The sequence below is a fragment of the Scleropages formosus genome, chromosome 7 (assembly GCF_900964775.1).
Source record: "Scleropages formosus chromosome 7, fSclFor1.1, whole genome shotgun sequence".
Lineage (NCBI taxonomy): Eukaryota > Metazoa > Chordata > Actinopteri > Osteoglossiformes > Osteoglossidae > Scleropages > Scleropages formosus.
In genome coordinates this window covers 29699089-29726847 of record NC_041812.1, presented here as the reverse complement: position 1 = coordinate 29726847, position 27759 = coordinate 29699089, and the positions used below count along the sequence as shown (strand labels likewise).

The following is a 27759-nucleotide window of genomic DNA, read 5'->3' as shown; positions in this document are numbered from 1 at the left end:
AGTAAATACATGCATTTATATAAACTAGCCAAACAAGTAAAGCAGCTTTGCGTAAAACTGTCAGCTAAGTGACAAATTATTAAAATTAATAAGATAATCTTTGTGGGTTCTCATATGAAAAAAAGAGAAACTAGGCTGGTTTTAAGCCCAGTAAAAAGAATCCGCTGACATTACAGCACCCACCACTTACACCCACATGCTCAGTTCCCTTTCCTGGATATTGCAGTTCCGACCTCCTAAGACAATCTGCTCAGCACGATTTACTGATATTGCAACAATAACCATTAAACTCAATATGTTCAAGTCTTTTCATTTATACTGTTTCATTACCCACCTAAAAACATGCAAAGATGCTTTTCCTGAGAATGCAGCCCTCTAAAATTATATGGCCCAACCGCTGTTATTGTAGCACACAAATAAAGGTGTACAGCTTGTTGCAGCTAATGCCCAATAACAAAGAGCTCAGCTGCTACTTGCAGACATTAGACATGAGAATAAAGACAATACATGCAGTAGCGATGGATGAATAGCATGGCAACAACCAGCAAGATAAAGGTAGGCAGCAGGAAAAATGTATTCAGTGGAAAGATGAGTTCATTCCCACTTGAGACATTCTGTGGTTATGATGGTACATGAAATACAGCAGAGGGATCAGGGCTTTTCACAGCAAGTTCCACGCAATTCATCACTCACTTTTCCAAGAAGGCAACACATAGCGGGCATTTTACTTAGCCAAGTTAAGCACATGGTACCAGGTGGTGAAGAACCCTGTGATAGGTACTTTCACTCAGAAAACTGGAATGTGCCACTGTATTTAGCTCTCCAAATGGGAGTGGCCTGTTCCATCCCCCCCCCCCCCGCTCCTTTCTCGGACTCTAGGGCTTCATCGTGCCATTACCTTCCTCTGCTAAATGCCACCTAGACTGCTTTGCAGTTGAAACCACAGTAATCACCTCTGTAACTATGGAGGAGACTGAAGACTGTAATCATTCACTTTGGCAGCAATGCTCTCAAATTGTTTGTATGAAAACACTGCTTTGTCCCACCAGCACTCAACCCTAGCTTTTTTCAGCCATCACTGCCTTGTCCACATACATTAAATTTATTTATTTAGCAGACACTTTTCTTCAAAGCAACTTCCAATCAACTCTATGTAGTGTTATCAGCCCACACACCTTATTCACCATGGTGACTTACACTGCTAGATACACTACTTACAATAGTCACTCAGTGAAATACAGTCTCTCCATCACTCACACACTATGGGTGAAGCTGAACAGCATGTCTTTGGAGTGTTGGAGGAGACCAGAACACCCAGAGGAAACCCATGCAGACACAGGGAGAACATGCAAACTTCACATAAACCGAGCGGGGATCGAACCCACATCCTCTTGCCCCACCCAGGCACCGTGAGACAGCAGCGCTACTCTCTGTGTCACAGTGCTGCCCATATGAAGAAAATCCTTTAGGTGGAAGCATTCAAGGAGCTACCCAGGCATCCAAAATGATACAGGGACAGATACACTAGTGTATAAGGTGATTAGCAAATATTTGGTTTTCTTTAAATACACCCTCATTTCATTGGTCAACCATGACACTCTTTGTGACAGAAAATACATCATAACACCAAATATTACTCCTGTAATGAGTACCAGAAAGTAGCAATACATAAGAGAAATATCAGCCTATTGCTCAGATGTGAGCTGAGCAAATAGGTTTACATTTATTTACATTAAATTCATTCAGCAGATTGAGCTTTTCTCCGAAGTGACTTACATCTCAGAATTTATGAGGAACTCTCAGATTTACGAGGAGTAAAATGAATTTGAATGGATTTTTGACACTTGGGAGACACGTTGTATGTAAAAGACACTTCAGAGGACTTCCGCTCATCTGTGCCGTAGGCAAGTTTTGATTGCACGCTTGCTTGGTTCAGGCCATTTTAATCACACTGCCCAGTGGGTTAGTTTAAATACAAAATAATGAAATATAATAGATAGCAATGCATTTACAGAAATTGAACTTCTTTTCCTCCCATGTGTCTAAACACTGGCAAACTGAATTTGCAATGCACCATGAGAAGAAATCTATGCAATTACCCAAACCGCACTGCACAGTAGCATAACACGACAAATAGTTTGGTTATTATAAACTACATGAACTTTGGAGTGGTCAGTCAAACATCTCCGAGGCATGCGGATCATCTCCTGAATCTGATGACTGCGGTGAAGCTTCCCATAGAGACTCTGAGTCCAATGGGAGGGCTCTTGGGCAGGAGGGAACACACAGATGTGTGTGAGGTGAGAGCGAGGAGAGGGTGCGGAGGGGTCGGAAGCGCTCAGAGGGTGTTCTGCAGCAGGCGTGTCTGGAAGCGGGCAAGCGAGCAGGCGAGCGCTTAGAAGAGCGTGCAAGAAAGGCCGATACCTCTTCTTGACAGGAAAGGGGAAGCCAGAGTGAGAAGAGAAGAGGGGCTTCTTCTGCCGCCGAGCAAAAGCCTCACTGTCTGAGTGTGGGCTGGTCGGACTTGGAGGTGAGAACGGCAAGAGGAGGGTGCGAGGCAAGTGGGTGGACAAAATGGGGTGAGGAGAAAGAGAACAGGAATATTTCAGTCAGGAGCAAAAGATAGATGTTAAATCCAAGGCAAGTGAAGGATGGGGACGCAGGGCACTTCCGGGAGGTGACCTGGGGGCTTCTCTGAGAAATTCTCACAGGAACTGTTTTGCGCATGGAGCTCCTCATAACGTGAGGGAAGATGGCACCATCTGGTGATAGGGGTGGATGGTTGAAGACACTCAGCCTCAGGGTCAGGTCCCTTCCCACCAGCTACGCCATGCAACCCCATCAATCCATCAGGGTGGAGGACATGCCTGGACCCTCCCCATGTCTTGGGGATGGATTCCTTTTGGGCACGCCTCCCTACTGGATCTCAGTTAGCACTTCAAAAGCCTGGAAAGGTTAGTCACGGATCAAGAAAGACACACCCACACACACACAAAAACACCTTAAATCAATCAATAACCCTGACCAACATTAGACCAGAGCATACATTCATGTAGGTCTGCTCGGTCAGGTCAACAGAATTTGAGTTCTGCTGTGGTCCCGCTCAGGGTTTTGATGTGCACCATCTCATGGACAGCAACAGCAGGACCTGAAAGACCTTGAGAGGGGGGATGTCCTCGCACCGCCCCCACCATCTGTCTAGAATGCTCAGGATCCAAAGGGGCTTTTATTAGGAATTCCATTTCAAGCCCGGGCAGGCCGCAGCGTGAGGGACCACGCCGGCCCCGGGATAATGTGGCCGTCTGCTTTGAAAGCATCAAAAGGCATAGTTGTGCAGCTACATCAGGAGGCCAGTAGAGAGAATGGTGAGACCACTGACATGCCCTGAGAGGGGTTGGGGAAGCAATGGGGGTGGGTTGGAGTGTTGAGGAGGGTGGCTTGGCCACGGGCCCCCCTGTCTACACTGCCCATAGCTGAGCTCGCTACATCCAATCTGCACCATGTACATTGCAGTCGGGGAGGTAACAGGAAATTGTTTCTCAGAACCAAAGGAAAAAGATGTCTGGCTGGTGATCTGAATTTCAGATCTGTGCTTAAGAAAAGACTCCTGATACGTAGTGCTTAACAATCGTGAGCGACATCATTTCGCGACAAAAATGAAGGCGAACGGGTGTCACCAGCGGCCGAGCTTCTCCACCGAACTGCAGCTGCCAGCACTTCTCTGCTGGGGCAAATGAAAAGCAGCGTCCTTATCTTTTTACACAAATCCAGGCTGAACTGCTGGCCCAACAAAGAAATCCGCAGCAGTTCGCACGTTTTTAAGCACCTGTAAAGAAACTAGCTGAACGTCGGCAGTTTTTAAAATTTAGTTCTCTTTTATTTCGTTCATCTAAGAATTTTCCAATTTGCTGAGTTACTTTACTACACTGAATAGTGATTTTGCCATTGTAATAAGTTTTTCTGTGTCTCTTTGTGTTATACACAGGGAAATGCAACTTGGCTGTCAAACCCAGGACGAAGCGGAAGAAAATTGCACAGATGAATTAAAATGGATTAAAACCTTAATAACAGATTAAATTACATAACTAAGTTTAATACTAAATAAAACTGGACAATGTGGAATACTGAGTAACTGGAGGAGAGCATGTTTTTATCTTCTAAATAACCTCAGGAATAACTATACAACATAAAATGAGACGCTGTGGCTGCAGTAGACATGTTTATTCATGTAGAAAATGTGTGTTGGAAATATGATTTCACTGCACATTTTGCACAGCTGTAATTACACTCGCTGGAATCTTCACATACTGACCTTTGCCTGAGTGTAAAAGCTACAACCAGAAGTAAGAAGCTTGGCGAGGTTCCAGGTGAACATTTTGCCCGTTCTTAAAAGTGTTTTGGAGAATTCTTTTGGCTTACATAACGGACGACACAAGAAAAATCAAACAGTGTTTTAGTTTGGTTCATTAATGATATTTGCAAATTCATTGAGAAGGGATTAGGCATTCACTGTGGGGAAGTCAACATTTGTTTAATGCCACTTGCCTGGGGACGGGGGAGGCCGGCGGAGAGGAGGACGATGGGAAGGCAAACTGGTGCGCTGCTGCAGGGAACTCTCCCGACCTATCGACGAGGTCCGGCATTCCCGGGGAAGTGCCCACTGTCTCGGTGATGATGAGCTCCGGGTCGAGAATGAAGAGCTCATCTTGCGAGATCTCCGTCACATAGTTTAAGTGCTCCTGGGATGAATGGAGGTCGCAATCAAGGCCTCGGTGCTCTGAACACCCAAACTGAGCAACTGATAAGGTCTAATTGGTTCGGAAATTAAAAAGTCTTGACTGTCACAATGTAACTACTTTGAAAAATAATCATACAGTGCTAGTAGTGATACAAGACAAAAAAAATTATCAGTTAAATATGCTTACCTGAGCACGATCTATTCTATAAAATCGATCTGCAGTTGTGGCTGCAATAAAGAAGGCAAAAACATCGTGGTCATGAAAATAATAATTAATAAGCTTTTTTTCAGCAAAATCTTTATTCATGTTTAAACATGTAGAATATCATTTAGCATGAAAACATTGTCCCAAACGAACCACGGACCATTGCCTGGGATTTGCTAGTAATAAACAGGGCCTCTTGTTTCGCACTCAGAGGCAGCGATATCAAACTAAATTCCCCAAATTTACATGACATCTTAAATACAATGTTGCTCACATGTCACAATAGATTACACTTCTCCATTACACATTTGCCAATATCTACAGAGCACGTGGCATAGTCATTAGAGCTGTCACTTGTAACTAAGGGCTAGGGTTTGAATCCCTGGTGCTATAGTCTTGATCACAGTACTCTGTACTGATACAGTTAAAGTTACCCAGCTGTCTAAATGGGTCTACAATATAAGTCAGAGCCAGAGGGGGTCTACAATATAATTTGCTAACTATAGGAATCTTAGTAAGGTGTGTATATAATATCGCATGTTAACTTGGGCAGAAGTATCAGTTAAATAAATAAAATACAATAAATATTGTACAATATAATTCTCACCTGAGTTGAGCCCATTTTTTCCAATTCTGAATCAGACTAAGGTGCCTGTAAACTGCCCCCCCCCATGCCCTACATTGCCCTCCATTGCTCTCCAAGAAAAACTGGAGGCTCCACTCTTTTCATAGCCTCCCCTGCTATGCAGATATCTCTTTTTACACCCTGCAGGGTTCAGTACACTGGGCGCTGGCGCTGACTGAAGAAGGCTCTCATCTTTCGTCAACCACTAACCGGCAGCCCACAACAGCCAAACAGGAGGCGCTTAAAGCAAAGAAACTGGAGCCAAGCCCCAAGTCCTGCCTCCCTCAAAAGACAATGCCAGTTATGTTCCACTGCATTGGATCGCCGAGCCACTGGGGGATCCTGGCAGAAGCCACCCTCAAAGCGGTGCCTTGGCAGCGGGACCCAGCCTACAAACTGAAACCATTTCCCTCAAACCTGGGCTACCTCTACACTCAAGTCCAATTCACAGCAGCAGAGGTAAAGTTAGTAAAGCTGCAGCTCAGACCTACAAAAAAAGAGTACATTAAAATGAGTTCCGATGGGTTAACTCGCCCTGAGCGCAGGACAAAGTTTGGCTATGTAACAGGATTACAGTTATAGATCTGGAGATACACGGATTAAATTAAAATGAAATCTTTAAACCCCGAAGGTATGCGTCTTGTTTTGCCTCTTTCATTTCTTCCAAGCTTTTCTGTGTAACAGCACATCATTGCAGCAGCTTTTCAGCAAAAACTTACAGAGACAATTTGAGTACACTATAGACATATATTAGACTAACTGGGTTAAAACTCAAGACTTTATTTTACTAACAGTGGTAGCTAAGCTGGCATGTTCAGTATTGCTTTAGTCTACCTTGATATCGAGTATTGCAAGAGCAGTCGGTAAGGTTTGTGAAAAAGCTGCTACACTTAACTGATTTGATTTATTGAATTACTGGCCTCTTCTATCAAGATACTGAGAGTTTTTCCATTAACCACTTTGGTACTGAATGTTGGATAATATATTGGTTCCTTATTCTCATCTGATCCATGTGCCATGTGAAGTGTAGTGATTTGCTGAGCTTTCTTCTAGTGGCCATGCTGGCTCATATCAGATTGGAGCCAGCAATAAGAGGATAGCTGGAACAAGGTCTGGAATTTCTCAAGCTATATTCAAACACATTTAATTTTTTTGCTCCTCAATTTCAGTTTTTTGTACACTTCTCACACTGATAAACAATATGAGATGTTTCCCCTTTTCTGGTTGATTCTGATTGCAAGAAGCCTTCCAAAGTTTTCGTCACTTTGACTTGGGTTCTGTAGCATTCTTCATCCTGTTATCCGTGGGCAGCCCAGCACGGGGGTTCAATTAGGAAGCTAATCACGTCACACAGAGAAGCTGGAACGCAGATTTGTGAGACTTTTAGACAAAACGACATATTTTGGAGGCATGCAAGCCTTGAGATACTGTAGACCGGAAAGGATTAAATTTAACAGCGCCAACGCATGTCTTTGGGAAGTGAAGCACTTGGGCACCATGTAACACAACTGTAACCCTGTAAACCTTATGGTTCTGATTTAAATATGCATGATAGAGCCCATGTAGTTCTGAAGACATGCTCCTGCTGTGGGTTAACCTTTTTTTTTCTGTGAGCTGCTCATGCCATGATTTATAGACCAACTAAGATTACACAAGGCAAGAGCAGTCGATGAGTGGAGTATGTAGGCAGTGGACAACAAAGCTGACAATCAACCAGTGAAATCAGTCACCAGTTAATGGAGAAGAAGGAGGTGCAGCTCATTGGCAGGAAGAATTCTATTGTCCTGAAGAAATACTTACAGTCCAGAAAACACCATTTTGGTGAGAGCTTCTGTGAGGAAAGTGTCTTCAGTTTTGCACCATCTCCCTCCTGAGAGGAAAAGAAACGTAGTTTCATTAGTTTTTATGCATCCTATTCAACTGATAAGCTTTGTACAAAACACTTGCTGAGTAAGGTACTGCCAAAGTTTTCGTAATAGTTTACTGGGGATAAATTTGGACAAATCTGTGTGATCAGTTTCTTCTTGGTTTGTTTACTGTGACACAATTCTTATGTCTATGTTAAGAAATGGAAGCCCATCAGTGTCCACCACAGACTAATGTAATACAGAGTGTTTACAGTATTGTCTCAAAAAGTGCCATCTTTACTAAAATATTCTTCTCTAAGGGTGAATGTTAAAAGTGCAAGTTTAAGTTCACCAGTGTACATACGTGTGTGACCTAAATACAGAATGAGATGATGATTTTCTTGATCCTCTGTTCAGATGAATGAGACTCAGTGGAAAGTGACCCTAAGGGATTGTTCTGCTGTCATTGTTGAGCCTCCTTAGGGTGCCTTGACTGACTTCTGACACCAGAAATGCTTGCTGAACTCAATGCACCACACAGGATCTATAATCATGCATGCATTTCACTGGCACGATGAATGGTCATGCGTAGCACAACACAACCCCAAAAGCATTCCCCGCCATGCTGAAGTACACCAAGAAACAAGCAGCAAAACACAAAGAAAGATTTCAAGTTTCGAAATATACATCAATGGAAATGCACTGTACAGTATCATGCTGAAACTGAGCTTCCTGAATTTTGGGTGAATAATTTAAGAGACAAGAGGGACTTAAATTCCCAAATGAGTGAAGGGGATTCATTGACAAAGAGATGTCTGGAATTAGATTGAAGGCAATCAAGAAAAAGTGGGCACTGGAGCCCCCTGCAATTGCCCAATGTGTCTTACTACAAATACAAGAAGATGCTGCAAAATTTTCTTTTAACAAGTTTAAAAGGAAGACGAGGGAGGGCAATCAAAGTCATATGATGTAAACATGTCATTATTAGGTACTGACTGCATACTATATATCTTCTCACATGTTGTTCTCTCACTGAGGAATTCAGTGACACTTTCAGCCCATACCCTTCATTGGCATGTGTCATTATGCAGCTTAAAGAGTTGCATAAAGACAATAAAGGTGAAGAGAATTTTTGCCAACTAATACAGGAGTTTTCAAGTTTGATGCTAAAACTGTTTTACCGCTGTGCTTGTGACTGCTTTCTGTTTTTGATTTTCTCTGGAAAAAAACGACTGTCCGGAGTTTTGTGGCAATTGGAAAAAATGCACTATGATAAATAAAAAAAAGACTGCCTGAATTTGAATTACAGACTTGTTTCACACAACGACACAAGTTCCACTGCCAGCTAACACTGTTACAAACCTGAAGCACCAGTCGCTGGAAGGACGGGTGAACGGATATGAAGTCCTGCAGAGAATACCAAAACTGTGAGCCCAGGTCGGTGAGTGTGTCCTTGATGGCATGACTCTCACACAGCCATTTGCACATGGCAGCCAGCGGCAACGGCTGGTTTTCATTAACTCCATTCACAGTTACCGGAAATCACACCGAGTGGCTCATGGAGTGGGTCGTCGAGGAGAGTTGCTCAGAAACCCAAACCCATTGTGTGGTTTGAATTTTATTGTTGTGCAGAAATGTAAAGATGAATGAGCAATAATGGGGGAGAAAAGATTCTCAAAAACTATTCAGAAATGAAATATATTTTTTTCAGTTATTAATAGGGAGGGTCATTGGGGATTTTCTTTTGAAATAAACATGAATAAAATAATTAGCTGGCTGTACAGCTGTATGAGAAATTTAGCCCTCAAATCACATACAAATTTCATGCACTATTTAATGCATTTTTTTATCCTGTTTAAAATACCAAGGGACACAAAACAAGAGAGCTTTGTAGCCAGCTCCCAGCTCCATTGACACTTGAAGACAACATTTTCCATGGCTCACATATTTTTCATTCGCAAATAAATATGACATATTTTGCTGGTTCTGCATAGAGAGTGGTAACATGTCAATAGTGAGATAATGTGTCTTAAGTGGTCTTCCGTGTCCCTCTTTCCATTTCATCTGTTTTTGCACGTTCTGTTTTTGCATATTCCCTGAGGGACTCTCACCTCCTGTAGTCTCTCGATGTGGGTGCGACAGGTTTCCAGGTCGCTGTCTCCAGGGATGACAATGAGGCCCAGTGGGATTGCTGTTGGACACAGACAACAGAATTCCACCTGGGTTCCACATCGGCACGTTACACAAAGACAAAGGCAACGCTCAAAAGGTCTTTGCAAAAAAGCAAGAGCTTCCAGTCTACAATATCCTGAGCTTGAGTCTGACCTATGACATGTGCTGGCCTGTGTAATGTTAGTAGCTAAAAATGTGGTTTAAAAAAAATGTCTAAAATACACATGCTGACAGAGTTAAGCTCTCAGAAAGCTTTTTCAAACCAACAAAAACATTTTGCCTGAGACAGGAGATAAGTTCATCACCGGTCAAATACTCTAACAGATAACATTTGCTAGCTGAAAGCATAACTCCTGACCCTGTAACCCAAACATAGGAGCATTTGTTGGAACAAGACTCATGACTGTGTCTAATGGCTGTAAAACACACACTGTGCTACTTCATCTCCAGTGGCTAAAAATTGTGACTTGGGATTCATGTACTCGGTGCCTGCGCTGCTCAATCATAAAAGACGGACATTAGGTAGCTGAACCGCAATGTTGTCGGATGTAAGACGACAGGACGGACGATCGAAAGTTTTCAGTCTGTGCATTGTAGAGGAGACTCCCAAGTTGCCTTGGCAGAGAGAGAGCACACTTTATTAAGGAGCGTGCCGTTGCCAAGCAATACTGAGAACAGGCGGTACCTAATTTAATTCCATTTTCCCTCCCTTTTCCTTTTCTTTTCTCGCCACGCTCAGCAGCGGCAGCCATTATCGACATCGTGCATGAATGCCCAACACCGGACAGCTGGTAATGAACAACAGCCTGCTCAAAGTTCTGCCAGAGCAGGTAATAAACAATAGCCTGCTCAAAGTTCCAATTTCTCAAAAGTGGAATCTGAAAGATTAGCCACCACCGGTGCATCTGTAGCTTCATGAAGACATGCACACCTGTATTTGCTCGTGCTGACCCCTAGCGTTTCGTTCTGCATGTACAGCTTGTTGGACGCAAGCAAGTTTGGGCCAGGGAACGTGGTTATGCAACAGCAACGGGGGAAAAACATATCCCCCACATATTTAATCTCTTTATCATTTCTGGATCTCCTCCGGTTGAAAGTTCAATCAAGACTTTCATGAAAGGAGTACCCACAAACCAAAACATCCGTTGTCATTACCGTGATTATAGAGTGATTAGAGCTGTAAAACTGCTGAGACCTCAGTTCACTACTTGAAAGGTTTTGGAGGCCGAACACTCAAAAACAGCGTATTAAAACACAGACAAAACATGACTGACTATGTAGCGTTGCCCACAGTGCCAATGCAGGGGTCTGTCTGAGGAGTCCTTTTCCTTACAATTGCATCCCAAGGGCATCGAACTTCAAAGTCCAGACACAAAACCCACAGAAATAAAAATTCTCAAGAGAAATAGTAGGCAAAGGGCAAAGTTATGCAAACACGGCTTCTGGGGAGAAAAACAAAGCAGAGATTTCAGCAGACGCTCAGTGGAGTGTTATTATAATTCACAATCAAACTTTGTTCTGTCTGCAACAAAGAAGAGGTCATTCTGGGTTACAGATGCATCTGTCTTCCTGCCCAGGTAGACATATAGTTTAAGAGATGCTTCAGCCACTGATTTGGACAATTTGGATCCAGGACATGAATTACATACCATACTGTCAACCTCTCATTAGAGCCCTTCTCACCTCAGAGGAGAGGTGAGAGGAAGGTAGACGGAGGAAGGAGCAGAATGGGGTAGGGATGTGTGATATGGGAGCACAAGGACTCACAGGCCTCCTTCAGCTTCTCCTTGTCGTAGTGCAGGGCCTCGTAGTCGTGCATGCTGATCCGGCTCACTCGGATCCGGAGCCTCTCGGGAACGGGCTGCTGGCTGCAGGAAAGCAAGGGGAAGCTGCCGCTCATCATGCAGGACGGAAGGACAAGTCTGACCCATTGGAGTAATGTCAGAACACTGTCGCGGTTAAAGTCTCCGTCTTGCAATCTAAGGGCCTCCACTCTAACCCATGAGCAAGGTGCTTTGTCTGAGCTAATACAGTAAATACATATTTGCCAGGGAAATGGATAAATAATTATAAGAACTTTTAATGTGCAAATGCTTTGGACAAAGATATCAGCTCAACAATAGTTAATAATGTACAACATGTAACAGTAGTGTCAATTTTAAATTTAAATATAAAGAAATATTGGATACTGATCTAGTTTCACTAAAATAATGTACTTTTTCTGTGTAATACATAAATATTTGTTAAACCAAAAAGTAAATGTAAGTAAATGTATTATGCAGCAGCTTATCCCTTCAGCAACCCCAAAATGTTCTTTAGCTTACATTAGCTTTCAGCAGCATGATTTACAATATTGACACTTAAAGTTGAGCCATTTATGCAGCTAGGTAAATTTACTGTATCGTTCAAGGAATGTACCTTGCTCAAGGCTATGACAGCAGGAGGTGGGATTACAATTTGGTCCTTTTAGGCGGAACCCTGTAGCTCCAACCTCTACACCACCTGCTCTGCAGAGCTAGATGGATGAGCTTGAAGGGCTGGTTAAAGGAAATCACTAGCATCAAGGGTTAAAAGAAAATTGTAAGAAGACATTTCAGAACCTGTGCACACAGCCCCAAAATAAAGATTTGAAGAGTTCGTTCAGGTTCTCCTATCAAATGGGCCCTAACAGTGAAGTGATCTGAGCTCTAACTATACTTCCTGCCCACAAGGCAATAATTCTTACAAATAATTATGGATTGAATTAAGGTAGTGAAGGAATCAAGAAAATAGACTGGACATTAAATGTTAGACCCATAACCCTTTATACAAAAATACATCCTAGGACGAAATATAACTCAGTGAAATGCTATTAATTTATTAATTTGACAAAAATTAAAAAAAAAAAAAAAAAGACAAATACATGAATATTCTGCTGTCCTTTGCTTTCCTCCTTTGGTCCAGCGAGAGAGAAGCCGTGATTTCATACAGGTGAGGTGTAAAATATGACACAGTTGCAATCATTACCGCTTGGTTTAGCGCAACATTATGCCCTCCTCTTCCCGCTCTTCAAATTCCCAGTAGTGCTCTGTACTTGACTTGTGTTCTGATAACTGTATCATTATGGCAGCAACTAGAAGAAGTGTAGCTTTTAAAAAAATTACAAGCTGGATACTGCCAGCTATCTCCCTTTTCATGTATTTCTCTCCCATGTGGTAACGGCTTTCCAGGCTGATAACACAGCACGCTCCTGGAATGTCTGCGTAATTGTCTGGTATTACAATGTGGCATCCCTGATAAAATTAGGACATAATAATTACTTTGCTTATCACACACATTTTGACACATGGATTGTTCTGTTTTGGTTATTAATTAAAGAAGCGACAAAGAGGAGTTCTACGGACAGCAGGTGGCCAAAAAGCTGAGCGAAACATTGTGGGTTCAAGTCCAAGAAAGGGCTCAATTGCTCAATCCATGGTGGTCTGAAGTACATAGTAGAAACACAGGGTGTGAGGCAGGGGGTTTCAGTTAAGAATCACCAGACCATCTGAGACATATCTTTGGACTGCAAGAGAAAATCCATGAGGACATGGGGAGAACGCAAGCTCTACAGAGACTGAGTTGGATTAGAACCCACAGCCCACCAGCACTATCTGCTGTGCTCCTGTGCTGCCACAAAATATTAATATATGTTCAAAATGTTGCAGTGGTACCTCACGCTGGTATATAAATGGGTGAATAGCCAAGTTTTTTTGTATAAAAGGTTGATAAGATGAATATGTAACCCACTGGACCATACTAACTAGCCCATATAACACATTAACGATTGATGTTCCGTCACAGTGGTCTGGAGGGCACTCTTACTCATTGAGCAGAGGAATGGAAGTCCTTCTCTTAGTCTTCTGCACCATGTTGGCCTGGTTCCTCAGAGAGATGCGGATGATGGAGGGGGCCAGCCGGCAGGGCTCCCCATCCACCTGCATGGGGATGGACTTGTAGGTCGTGAGTGTCACCTCCCTGCATTGGTTCAATCTCTCTCCGTGACCTCCAACCTGAAGCGTTGCCTGGTGAAACAAGGAAACGGCTTGCAGAAATCCATGTAATCTCTGTACAGTAAGAAAAGCCTGAAGTTATTTACAGCAGTTATGTACATCACTGGGGCCTTAGCAGAGTTTCTAATTCTTTTCCATCACAATCATCAGTACTCATCATCCATTAATAATCCAATATCAATAACCGATTGTCTCATGTAGGACCGCGGTGGTTGGGAGGGCATCCTGAAAAAACAGGGTTTTTTCATTCTTGATGGGGTACACATACATAAATACACACACAACACACAAAAGGCAGTTTAGAGTCACCAATTCATTTTTCACAAATGTGTCTGGACTCTGGGGGGAAATCCATGTGACCATAACAGCAAAACAACAACAACAACAATCATCATCATCATCATGATCATTATTACTATTGTCATTTATTAATCAGACTTCCATCCGGACAATTAAAGCAAGATACATAAAGCATGACTGCACACATAATTGCTTCTACACTGTAATATAGACACATATCATCTGCTGAAAAGCTACAGCACCTACCAGGGAGGTCATGGTAAACCCAATGACTTCAATGCAGCCATCGTCATGCCTCTGTGGCTCAAAGTCATGATGTTCGCTGGGGTTTCCCCAAGGCATTGTGCCGGCACAATATCTGCAGCGCAGACAACAAGAGTGTATGCTGTCAACAGGGAGATGATGGGTGGGAACACGGGGCCTGCTAAGACGGTCGTTATTCCAATTTAGTAAAGTCACGACATGGAGGGACCTGCTTATGCTCAAGGGCTTGTGGGGGATCGTTCAGACATGAACAGATTTAATCATTCGAGCATAAATCAAGTTATGTGTAATGACAGGAAACCAAATTATCTTAACGTGTATTATACAAGTAATATTGATTTAGAGGTCATAGCTAATTTTCTTAAGCTAGAGTCCAAAAGAGAGGGTAACCTTCAGTAGGAGTGGAGGTGAAGTTAAAACAAAGATATTATGAAGCTATTCACTTTCTCTAAAGCAGGCTTCAAATTTCATTTTTGGGTAACCACCAAACCTTAAACCGTGTGCCCTGGGTGGCATGGTGGTACAGAGAGTAGCACTGCTGTCTTACAGTGCCTGGGTGATATGAGAGGATGTGGGTTCAATCCTTGCTCAGTCTGTGTGGAGTTTGCATGTTTTCCCTGTGTCTGTGTGAGTTTCCTTCAGGTACTCTGGTTTCTTCCCAATGACATGCAGTTCAGGTTCCCCATAGTGTGTGTGTGTGTTCTACTGATGTATGGATGAGTGACCCAGGGTAAGTAGTGTATCTAGCAGTGTAAGTCACCATGGTGAATAAGATGTGTGGGCTGATAACACTATGTAGAGTTCATTGGAAGTCACTTTGGAGAAAAGCATCTGCTAAATAAACAAATATAATGCGTGAATGGTCTTGACCTCCTCAGGTAACAAACAGTGTACAGGCAGTACCTGGGAATGTTGAGGAACACAAGACACTGCAGCTTGAGCTCCTGGACCTTTGATGTCAGATCTGTGCCATCACACTAGGGGGTACATAACAAAACACACGTAGTCAGTCACTGCATCACTGTTGATGGTGGTTTACATTAAAAACAATTGCATTTGAAACTGCTAGTGTTCTGTATGGGGAGTTGTGTAAAGTAGTGATGTATGGTTAGCAGGATTTCACAGAAGTACTGGATAGTTCCAGAAAAGCAAGGCATTTGGTTGCCAAATTTGAGCAGAAAATTAGCTGTAACATCTTCCCAGCTTTTCTGCAGTAGATCCCAGAGATTTAGAATACTCTTGGATTGCTTTGCATTTACTCTTCTGTCCAGTTTGCCCCAAACAAGCATGGTCACAGTTGTCCATGTTTGCTCAAACTTTGATTTTTCCTGTAAGGCAGACTTGGCTTAAAAATTCACTTAGTTTATGAGTGCAGCAGAGCCATCTTGAGTGTATGTGTGTGTGTGTGTGTGTGTGTGTGTGTGTGTGTGTGTGAGATGGTGTAGTGCCTAAAAGGAGCTTTACAATTCCAAACACAGGCTAATCTACTCACCACCACTTTAATGTGTTTGGCTAAGTCTTTAGAGCTGCCCATTAGGAAGTCTGAGAAGGCCGTCTGCAGATAAAAACAGAGCACAGGAAAATGTCAAATTTATGGGAACCTTATCAGTTAATATCTATCCAGACCCTTTTTTTCAGTATGCACATCAGTCTTCGAAAGAGCTCATCCAAGATCAGGGTGGTGGAGACTTCCACATAACTGATGTCAACACTCACCCCTGCGTAGAACATCTTGTTCCTAAAGCGGCTGTTGAATTTCTCTGGGTTGGCTTCTGTGGACATAGGAAAAAGAAATAAGAAACTCTTTATCGGCCTACCTTCTACGTGTGTGTTATAAAATTGTAAATGATTAATCTAGACACACTTATCAAAATGAGATGTGCACCACTGGTCCTGTATTTTCTTTATCTGATTCAGTGCATAATGACTGAACTGTCTCATTTCATAGCTTACAGAACAAGTCATCAATTCCGTTAAAAAACAAAAGACATAGAATATCAGTTTTTTCAATCAAAGTAAAAGCTACCATGATTATAACTGATTCTTAATTCTATTAGGATGAATTCATTCATTGTTCTTAAAAGATTTTACTTGAAAAACACTATACTTATTTGAAAAATGTGAGGATGCATTATCGAGGAAAGTTTTCGTTACCTCTAGATTCATGAAACTCCAGTGTTACATGCGCGTCAAAACCAAGGCTGAAGTAGTTGTTGAAAACATCAAGGGGAAGCTGCAATACAAAGAGTCGGGAGGTCAACAGTAATTAGTTTCCCTTTCCGTCAAAATTCACCATGATTATGCAATATATACACATTTGCCATTGAAGTCAAACTATTGAGAGGAAAAATGCAAGTTAAATTTATCTGAGCTAAACATTTAATCTGCAATCCCTGGCCATTTTATAATGAATTACACAGATTTTGCAAATGAGCATTAGAAAACCCAAAACAAGTCAAAGCTCATGCCTATTTTTGGAAAATAGATTTTTGGCTTCAGCTGGATGTCATGGCAACATTGATTGAAAGTCCCCATTTCTAAATAAACAACTCTCGGTATTTCCAAACAATGTCTGCTGAAGAATGGCACGCTATTATTTGTGGGTCAGGTCATGATGCCCATCATTGCCTAGTCAGAACCTACATCCATTGCTCTGTCTCTCCTCCACTTTCACACACAGTGAGCTGTGGGATGAGAAAGGTGGGTGGGCTGTCACTGGCTAGGGTCTGTGTCACGATGAAGGGGCTGCTATCTCCCACGGCAATATCCCTGGCCACTGCATCTCCATTGCCTCCTCATTTCTTTTGCAGACCTCTGATAAGGCTTATCACCAGATGCAGATATTGAGCTCTTTTCCCCACAGTCATCAGCCAGTTATTAAGTTCCTTTTCCCAGACACTAACTCAAAGCCATCCATCAGTCTGAGTTTGCTGGTACAAGATCAGCCTCTGCTCTCCACCCTCTGTGCAATTAAAAGGACCCTACAAAATTTCCCTTGAACTAAAACATGAATTTATGTCTGTACACCCTTATACACTTGATTTTTAACTTACGAACGTAACTGGGACTGGAAGTCGGTTTGTAACTCAGAATTATATTTAAGTTCACCTACTGGATCACCGTCAACAGAATCGTAATTAATAACAGAGTTTGAGCCCTTGATTTTTTTTATGGGTTAGATTCCGTAAAAATCAAATGAAGCTGAAATGAACAGAAAATTAGCTATAGGACATATTTAGCCTGTTTTCATCAACAGCTCATAGTATGTGTTTGAATACGAGATGAGACAGGATACAACGTGGACTGAATGCCATGTTATTTTATCATGTTTGTACAACATTGAGAAAGATTAAAAAATTTGAGTCAACATAAATGACTGAAAATAAAAAAAAGTAATAATCTCCACAGCCTTCTCAGAGTTCTGTGTTTTCTTTTAAAAAATGTGAGGCAGTGCTATGTTTCTGCCTTAGTGGAGAAAGAATAATGAAACACTGGGATACAAAAAGAAGGGTGAGTTGCAATGTAATGACAAATTGAATGGGGAGAAAGACATAAAAAGTGTTTCACCTTAAATGCCTAATGCATTTCCCATAATATATTTTACCAAAACTGGCCACAAGGAAGCAAGCAATGCATAACGTAAACATTTTTATCAGCATTTGCTTAATTTAAGTTTTATGTCAAGAAGCAGGGGGTGCGGTGGCGCAGTGGGTTGGACCACTGTCCTGCTTTCCAGTGGGTCTAGGGTTCAAGTCCTGCTTGGGGTGCCTTGTGACGGACTGGCGTCCCGTCCTGGGTGTGTCCCCTCCCCCTCCAGCCTTACGCCCTGTGTTGCCGGGTTAGGCTCTGGCTCCCCGTGACCCCATATGGGACAAGCGGTTCTGAAAATGTGTGTGTGTCAAGAAGCATAGTGATAGAAATACTGTGTATTTGCTGCGTAGTTTCTATAGAAGTCTCAGGTATGGCAATAATAAATAAAAAAATATGTTTGGTGAAATCAGTGCATCAGGCTGCGTGCTCCTTTTCCCTCACCCACAGAGACGTTTCAGTTCTTATTCTGAGAGTATTTTCCTGCCATGCAACGGTGGAAAGTGCAAATGCAGGCCATTTTTCACTTGGCAACTGAGAAATTTTAGAAAATCAAAAAGTGAAGAAAATATGATAAAAAAAAAACAAAATAGGAAACGCATGTCTCTTCAAAAATTCTTAACCCAAATATCCATAACTCTCAGTACTAGCGTCTATGAACGGATTGCAAAGTATACATCCCATGTTCCCTCCAGTGCTGATCTAGGGTGGCCAATTGGCTCACCTTGTCTGTCTGCTGCTCGTCCTTCTCCTCCTGGCTCGCTTCAGGGTTGGGCTGCACAATGAGGTTCCAGCGGTCCAGCTGGACGATATTCCCATCCTCCACATGCGACAGGATTTTGGATACTGGCTCATCTGTGTATCCCTGAGGCATGATCCAATTGAGTCAACAAAACTATCAAAATAATAAACTATCCTTTATCTAAACACCGAGAAAAACTTCCATTGCTCTGTGGTGTTTCGATAACATACATTCTTTACCAATTAGATTACTCACCCCACCCCAGTTGAGGGTCCTTGCCAGGTCATTGCCGGTCCCCAGAGGCAGGACGGCCACAGCCGGTTGGGGATTCAGCTGAAGCTGGTCCAGCATAGACAGGATCCAACCCACCTGCACAGACAGAGATTGAGGGGAAATGACATCTTCCATTATACTTCACCTCAGGTATTCATTAATCTCTGAACAGACAGCTAGATTTCCTGAGGGTTTGCGCCTCCACTAGGTTTAGTGTGTGAGAAACACAGTGATAAACACAGCGAAATAAACCAAACGCGAATAAATCTGCTAAGCAGGCAAAGGCAAACAGATTCAAGTATTTATAAACATTTTAACTTTAAAGAAATTAATGAAATAATTTAAAAGAAAAATTAATAATGCAAGTTCTTGCTAATCCAATTGTACATCCATCCACCTCCCCAGCTTAAATAACCACTTGTCCTGAGCAAGGTTACAGTGAACCAGAGCCTTTCCCAGAAGCACTTGGTACAAAATAAGGAAGGTACATGCTGGAGAGACACACACTTACTGACCCATTCACGCGCTAAGGGCCCTGAACATCACCAATCTAGCTGAAAATCATTGAATGTGGGAGGAAATCAGAGCACCCAGAGTAAACCTGCACAGATACACAGACCATGCAGACTCTAGAGAGACTGAACAGGGATTGAACCCACATTCTCTTGCACCACCTAGACACTGTGAGACAGCATCTCTAGATGCTGTCACCATGCCACGTCTCAAACTGTGCATGAAATGATGAAATAAAAACAACTCGGCTGCAAACTGGCCTGTCATCAAAAAGAAGTTGCAGCCATTAAATATTTAAAAACTGAATGAGTGAACAAATGTGTGTGGCATCCTGTCCAGGGTGTACCCTCCCAGTCTTGCACCCAGTGATTCCGGAATAGGCTCCGGACTGCCGCGACCCTGATCAAGACAAGCGGTTCTAGAAAATCAGTTTATGGAAATCCTTTAAGTGTACTTTTAATGCTTGATTCTTAATCTTCTTATTATTCGCCTTTGTCCAAGCAATTTACAGTTTTGTGTACTAAGCCACTCACAACAATTTACCCAATCATATAGCTGGGTACACACACACACACACACATTTTCAGAACCGCTTGTCCCATACGGGGTCACGGGGAACCGGAGCCTACCCGGCAACACAGGGCGTAAGGCCGGAGGGGGAGGGGACACACCCAGGACGGGACGCCAGTCCATCACAAGGCACCCCAAGCGGGACTCGAACCCCAGACCTACTGGAGAGCAGGACTGTGGTCCAACCCACTGCGCCACCGCACCCCCTACAGCTGGGTAATTTTTGCTAAATCACTTCAGGCTCAGTACATTGATCAAGCGTATTTGGAAGAAAGAAAACGGAATTAAAACAGCAAAGTTTGAAAAACAAGGCCTTCTCTCACAGAGGGAATACCTGCTATAACACTTTCCTTCAGAGGAACTCACCAAGGAAGCATTGAAAAGCCGTGGCGACAGGTAAAAGGTTCCCAATAGAGATTACATAACACAACATGTAAGATGCAGCTCTGTTGGCTGGCGCACTGACAACCTTTGAGTCTCACAAAAAAAAAAATTTTTTTTTTTTTTACATTGCAGAGCACAGTGGGGTAATCTTCATGAATCCTTAATATTCATAAATCCCAAGAGGAAAGAACTCAACGGAAGGGCAAGAAGAGAAATTTCCCCCAAACTTGAACATAAAGTAAACGTAACGTAAACTTTTAACAGCTGTATGCAGCTTAGCGTGTAACTCAGACATGATAGGCCACCTTAGACATGATAAGTGAATGAAATAAAATGCAAATGTAAATAAAACTGGAAGGTTTTCTTGTATCTTGTCAGACGTATCTCAACAGCATGGCCATTGGGGATAGAAAACGGGTCAAATCTGGTCCACGCGATCATAAAAGCCTTGGAGCACTTACCGTTCCGTCCCCACCGCAGGCCAAGATGCGCAAGTTATGCACCCTGCGATACATTTCCAAACTGGGAAGGAAACAAGAAAGATGGCACAGTAATAGCCTGTTATTGAGCGCTCCTTGCCAGATTCAATAGAGCGCATCCTCAATAACTCACTATAATATCCGCATCGTGAGCCCATTTGAAGCGCTTGTGTTCAGGTAAAATCATTTAGGAGAGGACATTCCTCCTAAATGATTTAACACAGATCTAATATAATACATGGGGCAAGTCTGCTACACATCTTTTTTCTTTGCATTATTCTCCTGGGTTTCCACAACTATGATTTAATGAAACTGGGAATCTAATTACGCAAAGACACACACCTGAAAAAACAGAGTTGTTACTGCTTGTTAAATTGAATTTGATGTCGGTCAGCACAGGAGGGAATACTTGGGATCAATACGGCAAAGATAGCGTTGTAAATACCCCGTTCCGGCAAACTGAAGGGCACCTCACATGGTTTGTGAAGGCTTCATACGGTTCCTATGTGTTCAGATAAACTCCGGGAGATGATTTAACGCTGAGCCTTTAACGTGATGAGAATCATCCTGCAGGTGTTTGTTGTATTCAAATGTAAGATTATTACATTTTTCACGGTGGTTACGCTATATGTTTGCAGTATTACTGAAACGCTGGTGTTTCATCAGATTACAGCAAATACTTCAGTTTGATCAAGACAAATTTTTGCTGACAGTGAGACCTTGACAGGTTAAAATCTGACTTTGTGGTGTAATCAGATGAGTTGTATAGCAGGTTGTTGGAGTGGAACTGAAAAATGGACTTTACCCCTCTCTGGGTCCTCCCTGACTGAGGTCGAACACTTGTCGGGGGTTCAGGTACCACATAAAGGACTGAATTATCTTGGCTCCCTGGAATGAAAGAACAGATTCAAAGGTTCTTTGGTAAAGAAGCTCTTCAATAAATAATTCCACTAGAATTCCTGAAATAATTATGTTTGCCACATGGGTACAGGTAGAAACACAAAAGGAAGACTTTTTCCATGTCTGGCTAATCTTATTTGCATAATTGTCTTTCCAGCACTATTCTAGCTACAGCCTACAAGACAGAGAGAGGATTCGAACCCTGAGATCTATAAGACCTGATCACTCGCTACATGGACAGTACAGCAGCACAGCAACTAGAACCGCTGTCTCACAGCATGTGGGTGGTCCAAGAGGACATGGGTTCAATCCCCGCTCACTTTGTGTGGAGCTTGCATATCCTCCTTGTGTCTGTGTGGGTTTCCTTCCATAGTCCAAAGACATGCTGTTCAGCTGTACTGGTGACTCGGAGTCACTCATAGTGCGTGAGTTTTTCAGAGAGTGTCTTTTACTTATGTATGGATAAGTAAGTCATTGTAAATAGTGCAAGTCATCATGGGTGAATAAGGTGTGGGCTAATAACACCATATAGTGTTCATTGGAACTTGGTTTGGAGAAAAGTGTCTGCTAAATGAAATAATGTAAACCCCAGTCAGTGCATTGTGCTCCTCCAGCTCTGGCATTTTAGTGGTTCTACTCAGAGGTTTTGGCTCTAGTATGGGTAGTATGGGGGAATTGTGTGCCCTCTGTCCCTCAGAACTACTGAATCCCTCCCAGTATTTGGCAAGAACCTCAAAACATCTCTTTCAGACACATTTCTCTCTTGATCTACCTAAATATTCACCACACCATGTGACATGATCTGCTCTGTGTCTCCAGTCACTCTCATTTCAGTTGGCAACTGCTTGAGTAAAGTGTACCAGCAATATGACAGAGTCAAATAAGCTGGAGCCTCATAATTTTGTCTATTGTAGCATGAATTTTTACTCAGCATTTCACTAAATGTACCAGTGTTTCCGAATTAAAGCAGTTCTGCAAGGTAGAGCGAGCTAAAGTTCCTCCTCTGTGATGTACAGGACTGAACTTGAATTATAGGAAGCGCTTCGTTGCAGCTAAAGGTGCCACAACAGTTATTAAATTCAAGGCAATGACTTTTTCACACTGTGTTAGCTCATTTTGATTGTGAAATAAACTAAAGAAGTAAGAAATGTGTTTTATATTCGTTCAAGTGCCTTTTATGTAATATTAGATTTTGGTGAAAGATTTGAAAACATTTTATCTAAAATTTGCAATAACTGAGGATATCAGGCAGGGGCACTCTACTGTACTTTTTCACTGCAAGTGTCTGCTAATATTTTCACAATATCATTTGCTTTATTGTGGTTTTGTAATAGTTTCAGTGATTCAAATGATATACAGCTGATTTCACCTGTTCTCCTTCAAACTTACCAATGCAGGGCTATAGCTGGGACTCTTTTTCAGTGCTTTTTAGTCTAGCAACTAGAATCTCAAATTAGTAAATCTTCAGACAGCACCTAAAACCTTTCATAAATCTTCATCAACACTAGAAGCTTGATTGACCACCTGGCCTACTCAGTGTTGGTTGTGCCACCAACGTTTACCACCAACATACGTCTTGTTCAGTCCGGATCTAATGGAGCAGGAAAATCATAGTCTCAGAATTCAGGCTTGCTCAGAGGAAAGGAAAACTAAAGAAGACATCTAATCTTTGTCCCCTTTACTGCCAGACATATGAGCTCTGCTCAACATCAAAATGAGATTTAGGGTTTTTTCTTGAAATTCCTCTTCCTAGAAACAACCAGTTCCAATCTCATTTAATTTCATGACAATGTTGCGGTCTTAAATCAAGTTAATTTGTCGGAAAGAGGTCAACAAACCTTTCTTCTCGTTGATTTATTTTAATTGATCCTCAGGGGTCTTAAGGAGACACAACTCAGACATGAGAGAGCACTTAGCAGCTAAGAATGAGGACTGCCCTTGAGGCTGGAAAAGCCCTGCACGAGCAGTATGGTCTTCATCTTGGACGGTCTAGTGTCTGTGAGAAAGCCACTCGCCTGGTTCCCTCCACTCTTTGGGTTGACAAACACCAGCAAGGGTTTCATGAGCTGCGAGGGAATGGGCCTCACGATGAACGGCTTCCACTTCGCCTCCTAGAAGGGGAACCAACAAACTGAGGTGTTAATAAAAATGACCCATACTTTGTGTTCTTCACCCAAAAGTCCAGGGATTGCTATGTTGAAGCGCGCACACACACACATTTTCTGAGCCGCTTGTCCCATACAGGGTCACGGGGAACCGGAGCCTACCCGGCAACACAGGGCGTAAGGCCGGAGGGGGAGGGGACACACCCAGGACGGGACGCCAGTCCATCGCAAGGCACCCCAAGCAGGACTTGAACCCCAGAGCCACCGGAAAGCAGGACCGTGGTCCAACCCACTGTGCCACCGCACTCCTTACCAGATGAAACATAATGGAATTAAATGTAAACAGGCCATATGACAGCTACTGTTGACCTGAAACATGTAGGTTCTGTATTTACTGTAAAGGAAATTAATGAACCAGCTGTACCCAAAAGTTATGGGCATATGATCTGCTGCCTGTACAATAAATTCACGATGACTCCATACAAAAATATATTGCACTGATTCCTTATCTTGTAAACACAACCAGGATTGGAAATTTGCCATTCTTTTTCCTTTTAGCTAGTAAGTCACAATGAATAAAAGCTAAGTAATACAGAGATGCATCAAATTGTTTACATTGTACTCTGCAAAAGTCTCAGGTATAGCTACAATAATAAAAAATATTCTGTAAAACTTTTGTACTCTAGCATTTTTATTAATTGTAACCTGTGTTAAAATTTAAACTATTTCAAAGTGATTGAACATAAAAAACATTGTTTCCACAAACTCTTCCATTGTTTACAGATTGATCAATAAACATGTGCAATGTTTGTTTATTGATCATTAACCCTCAGGAACATCTGATAAGAGCTTTAAATATTCTGGAAGTGGCCAAAGCTGCTACAGCCATTCTTCTATTGTTATACTGCGTTCAATGAATTAATTTTTATAGGTAGATTATATAAATTTTGTACTTAGTGTTTTTCTCAAGTGGGGGGCGTGGTGGCGCAGTGGGTTGGACCGGGTCCTGCTCTCTGGTGGGTCTGGGGTTCGAGTCCTGCTTGGGGTGCCTTGCGACGGACTGGCGTCCCGTCCTGGATGTGTCCCCTTCCCCTCCAGCCTTACGCCCTGTGTTGCTGGGTTAGGCTCTGGTTCCCCGCGACCCCGTATGGGATGAGCGGTTCAGAAAGTGTGTGTGTGTTTTTCTCAATAAAGTCTGGAAGTGGGTGGAATTAAGGCATGTAAGTCCCATACTACTCATCCATGTGGGTGCCCTTTACTGCCATGTATTGAATCATCAGGTAAACAAACTTGTGCATGTTTGCCAGTGCACATCTACAATACAGTTGACTCAATCTGAAATAGAGCACAATGTACCTCTGCGCCTTTCTTGCTGGACTTGCGCTTGAATGAGGTCCGTTTCTTCTTTTTACTTGACTTTAATGAGGTCTAAAATAGAGTAGAAAAGAGGTCATGTTGTCACCAGATGGATCAATTTTGACATCTCATATGTTACTGACATGGTACATTTCCCCTGGTGATCTACTGAACGAAAGTGTCATTTTCATGGATGTTTTACAAAACAAACTTGATTCTTTGCTTGGTGAAAAGTATGAGCTGTAATAGCAAGTGAATCTTAATCGTGTGTCAGAAAATCTAAAACTATGTGTCTGCAGCCCTCTGCTGGTAAGTCAGGTGTATGTAAACCGCATCACAATGTGCTGTCAAGACTGCCAGCAAAGGAACCGTTTCCAGGGTATTCTGGGATGTGGTGCAATACCTGATATCAGGTGTCGTGTAGGATAAACAGCTAATTAGGGGATCTAGTGCATTTTGTGAGCTCAGGAGGTCAAGCGGGACACGATATTTTGCAATAGGTTGTGGGGGTATTGTGGGTGCAGCACTTAATTTTGGAACATGCTTTGTTACCTGAGGTCAGAAGGTCACACGTGGGGTCCTGAAGTTAATTCAGGAACGTGGTACATTACCTGAGGTCGGCGGACGTGGATGATCCAGGTTGGGGGGACAATGACAGCAGCATGTGCTCCTAGTGAGCAAGCCTCCTCAATGTGCTGGAGCATGAAGCACGTCACCTTGTTGTGATACTGTGTGGAGAGAGCAGATGCCCCTCAGAAAGGTGGACCTCTCCACGGTCTCCAGAAAAGCTGTCTACATGCTTCTGCCAGTTGTTTATTCCTAGATGCTGTTAGGTCAGGAAACACTTGGATAAAAAGCCCCATGGGGCACTTACCGCCTGTTTGCACCATGAGCAGCTGATGGCCACAATTTCTTTACTGTGAAAAGCAAATTTTTGCTGGAAGCCCTGAAAAAACAAGTTTGACATCCAATCGCTGTCTATGAAAGACACGGAGAAAATGCCCCAACAACTGTTCGACAGTTGACAGCTACAGTTGTACAGTAGGTCTACAGCAGTGATAGGCAGCCCATTGCATGGTGGACACAAGTGAACATTTCATAAAAAAGTGCTGCGAACTCAAATTACACATATCCCTCGATTTACTAAGTATTTTTATCCAAAATTTTGGTATAACAGTTCTTGGCTTTTTGATCCCAAATTTTCGATTTATGGAAAAGGAAAAAATCAGTAGAACGAAATCTATCCCAAGCATGTCCAAAAAATTTGTGTGAACTGAAAGTGCGGTAATTTGAGTGCCTGCATCCAAATCTCTCTGTCTGTTGGCATTATGGGAAGTTTATGAAATTTCGCAGAAATTTCTTTGTCATCTAGTTTGAGTTGTTAGTTGAATGATTTTGGAGACAGCAGAGCAATTAGCAGGAAAAGTCTGGCTGACGGTTCTTTCGGTATGTATGCACTTTTTAGCAGAAGTGTGCAGCAACTTAGAACTTAGGTGATGGAGGCTTCAGCAGTGACAGAAGACTGCCCTGGGGTTTCCAGGGGATGGTCTTAAGTCAGGACAACGAAGGTAACAGGTGTAATGCACTTTTTTATAGTTCTCTAATATGTTTTATAGCTTACTTCTCGCTTTGGAGAAAAATGTCTCCTAAATAAAAAAATGTAAATGCATAATAAACATTTGATATTGTGCTGAAATCTTGGGTTGATGGTTCTGTTGGTGTTTTACAGTGTTCTAGTGGTTGGGAGAATTTGTTAATCTAATCATTCCCCAAGCACCAAGACCTGTTGTTAATCAGCAGGGAGGAGTATAAAGGGTGCCACACCACGACACCAAAGCAGAATCTCATAGACAACTGTGCTCTTGAGTTTTTCTTTGACCTTGCCTGTTCCTTGCCCTGTGTCTCCCCATCTTGTTCCCTTGTCCACCTCTTGCTCCCTGTACCCAATCTCCTACGGCATTAACCTCCGCATCGCTCCCTTGACCACGACCTCGGATCATCCCTGGAACCACGTTCACGCCTTCCTTTGCATCCACGCCCATCTCCGACTATGAGTATTGCCTTGCCTGTCGCTGTTCAAGACCCTGGCTCCCGCACCTAGGTTCTACCTCCAGTCTCCGCCGTCAAAAAAGATTTCGCCTACCATCATGGACTCAGCAGAGATCCAGAAGCTCCAGAGAGCAATTTACACTCAGGGAGACTGGCTAAACACCCACGAGCAGACTCTGCACCATATGACCGAATCCCTCCGCGAAACCCTACGGGACCTACAGCAGGAAAGAACTCTGGAAACACCAAGCACAGTGATGACCACTGCATCGCTCCCAGCGTGATCACCAGTCGCCATCGTGTCGGTTCCTGTGACGGACCACCGTTGAGCCACACCCATAAGATACAACGACTTCCTGGAGACATGCCAGGGATTTCTCCTCGGCTTTGAACTAGGCGACTGCGATATGGAAGACACGCACCTCCACTATGACCTATGCTCAGTTCAAGAAACAATTTGAGCCCGTGTTCAACCACCCGTCACCCATAAAGACCGCGGGGAAACTGCTGCTGACCCTTCAACAGAGTAATCCACAAGTAGCTGCCTACGTGTTGCAGTTCCGGATGCTGGTCTCTAAGAGCCAGTAGAACTCCACCGCCCTGCTGGCGTGCTTTCAG

At 42.8% G+C, this 27759-nt stretch overlaps 1 protein-coding gene across 4 annotated transcripts in view; it reads right to left on the bottom strand.

Annotated features, from left to right (window-relative positions):
* The window catches only part of LOC108929066 (diacylglycerol kinase zeta-like), a 104246-nt gene that overhangs the window by 21265 nt on the left and 55222 nt on the right, over positions 1 to 27759 (bottom strand). For 2 of the 4 annotated variants that reach the window (XM_029253489.1, XM_029253487.1), the window contains 20 exons: positions 25967 to 26038; positions 25704 to 25820; positions 25093 to 25164; positions 23647 to 23742; positions 21537 to 21619; positions 20714 to 20774; positions 18768 to 18881; positions 18495 to 18635; positions 16337 to 16415; positions 15899 to 15954; positions 15675 to 15737; positions 15086 to 15159; positions 14165 to 14276; positions 13431 to 13630; positions 11355 to 11455; positions 9527 to 9606; positions 8778 to 8822; positions 7369 to 7438; positions 4926 to 4966; positions 4546 to 4739 (listed from right to left, as the gene is read on the bottom strand). In XM_029253489.1, coding sequence (XP_029109322.1) covers positions 4546 to 4739; positions 4926 to 4966; positions 7369 to 7438; positions 8778 to 8822; positions 9527 to 9606; positions 11355 to 11455; positions 13431 to 13630; positions 14165 to 14276; positions 15086 to 15159; positions 15675 to 15737; positions 15899 to 15954; positions 16337 to 16415; positions 18495 to 18635; positions 18768 to 18881; positions 20714 to 20774; positions 21537 to 21619; positions 23647 to 23742; positions 25093 to 25164; positions 25704 to 25820; positions 25967 to 26038 — 1871 coding nt within the window. The remainder of the gene's footprint in view (positions 1 to 4545; positions 4740 to 4925; positions 4967 to 7368; positions 7439 to 8777; positions 8823 to 9526; positions 9607 to 11354; positions 11456 to 13430; positions 13631 to 14164; positions 14277 to 15085; positions 15160 to 15674; positions 15738 to 15898; positions 15955 to 16336; positions 16416 to 18494; positions 18636 to 18767; positions 18882 to 20713; positions 20775 to 21536; positions 21620 to 23646; positions 23743 to 25092; positions 25165 to 25703; positions 25821 to 25966; positions 26039 to 27759) is intronic. The other 2 variants (XM_029253490.1, XM_029253488.1) reach the window with 1 other exon arrangement.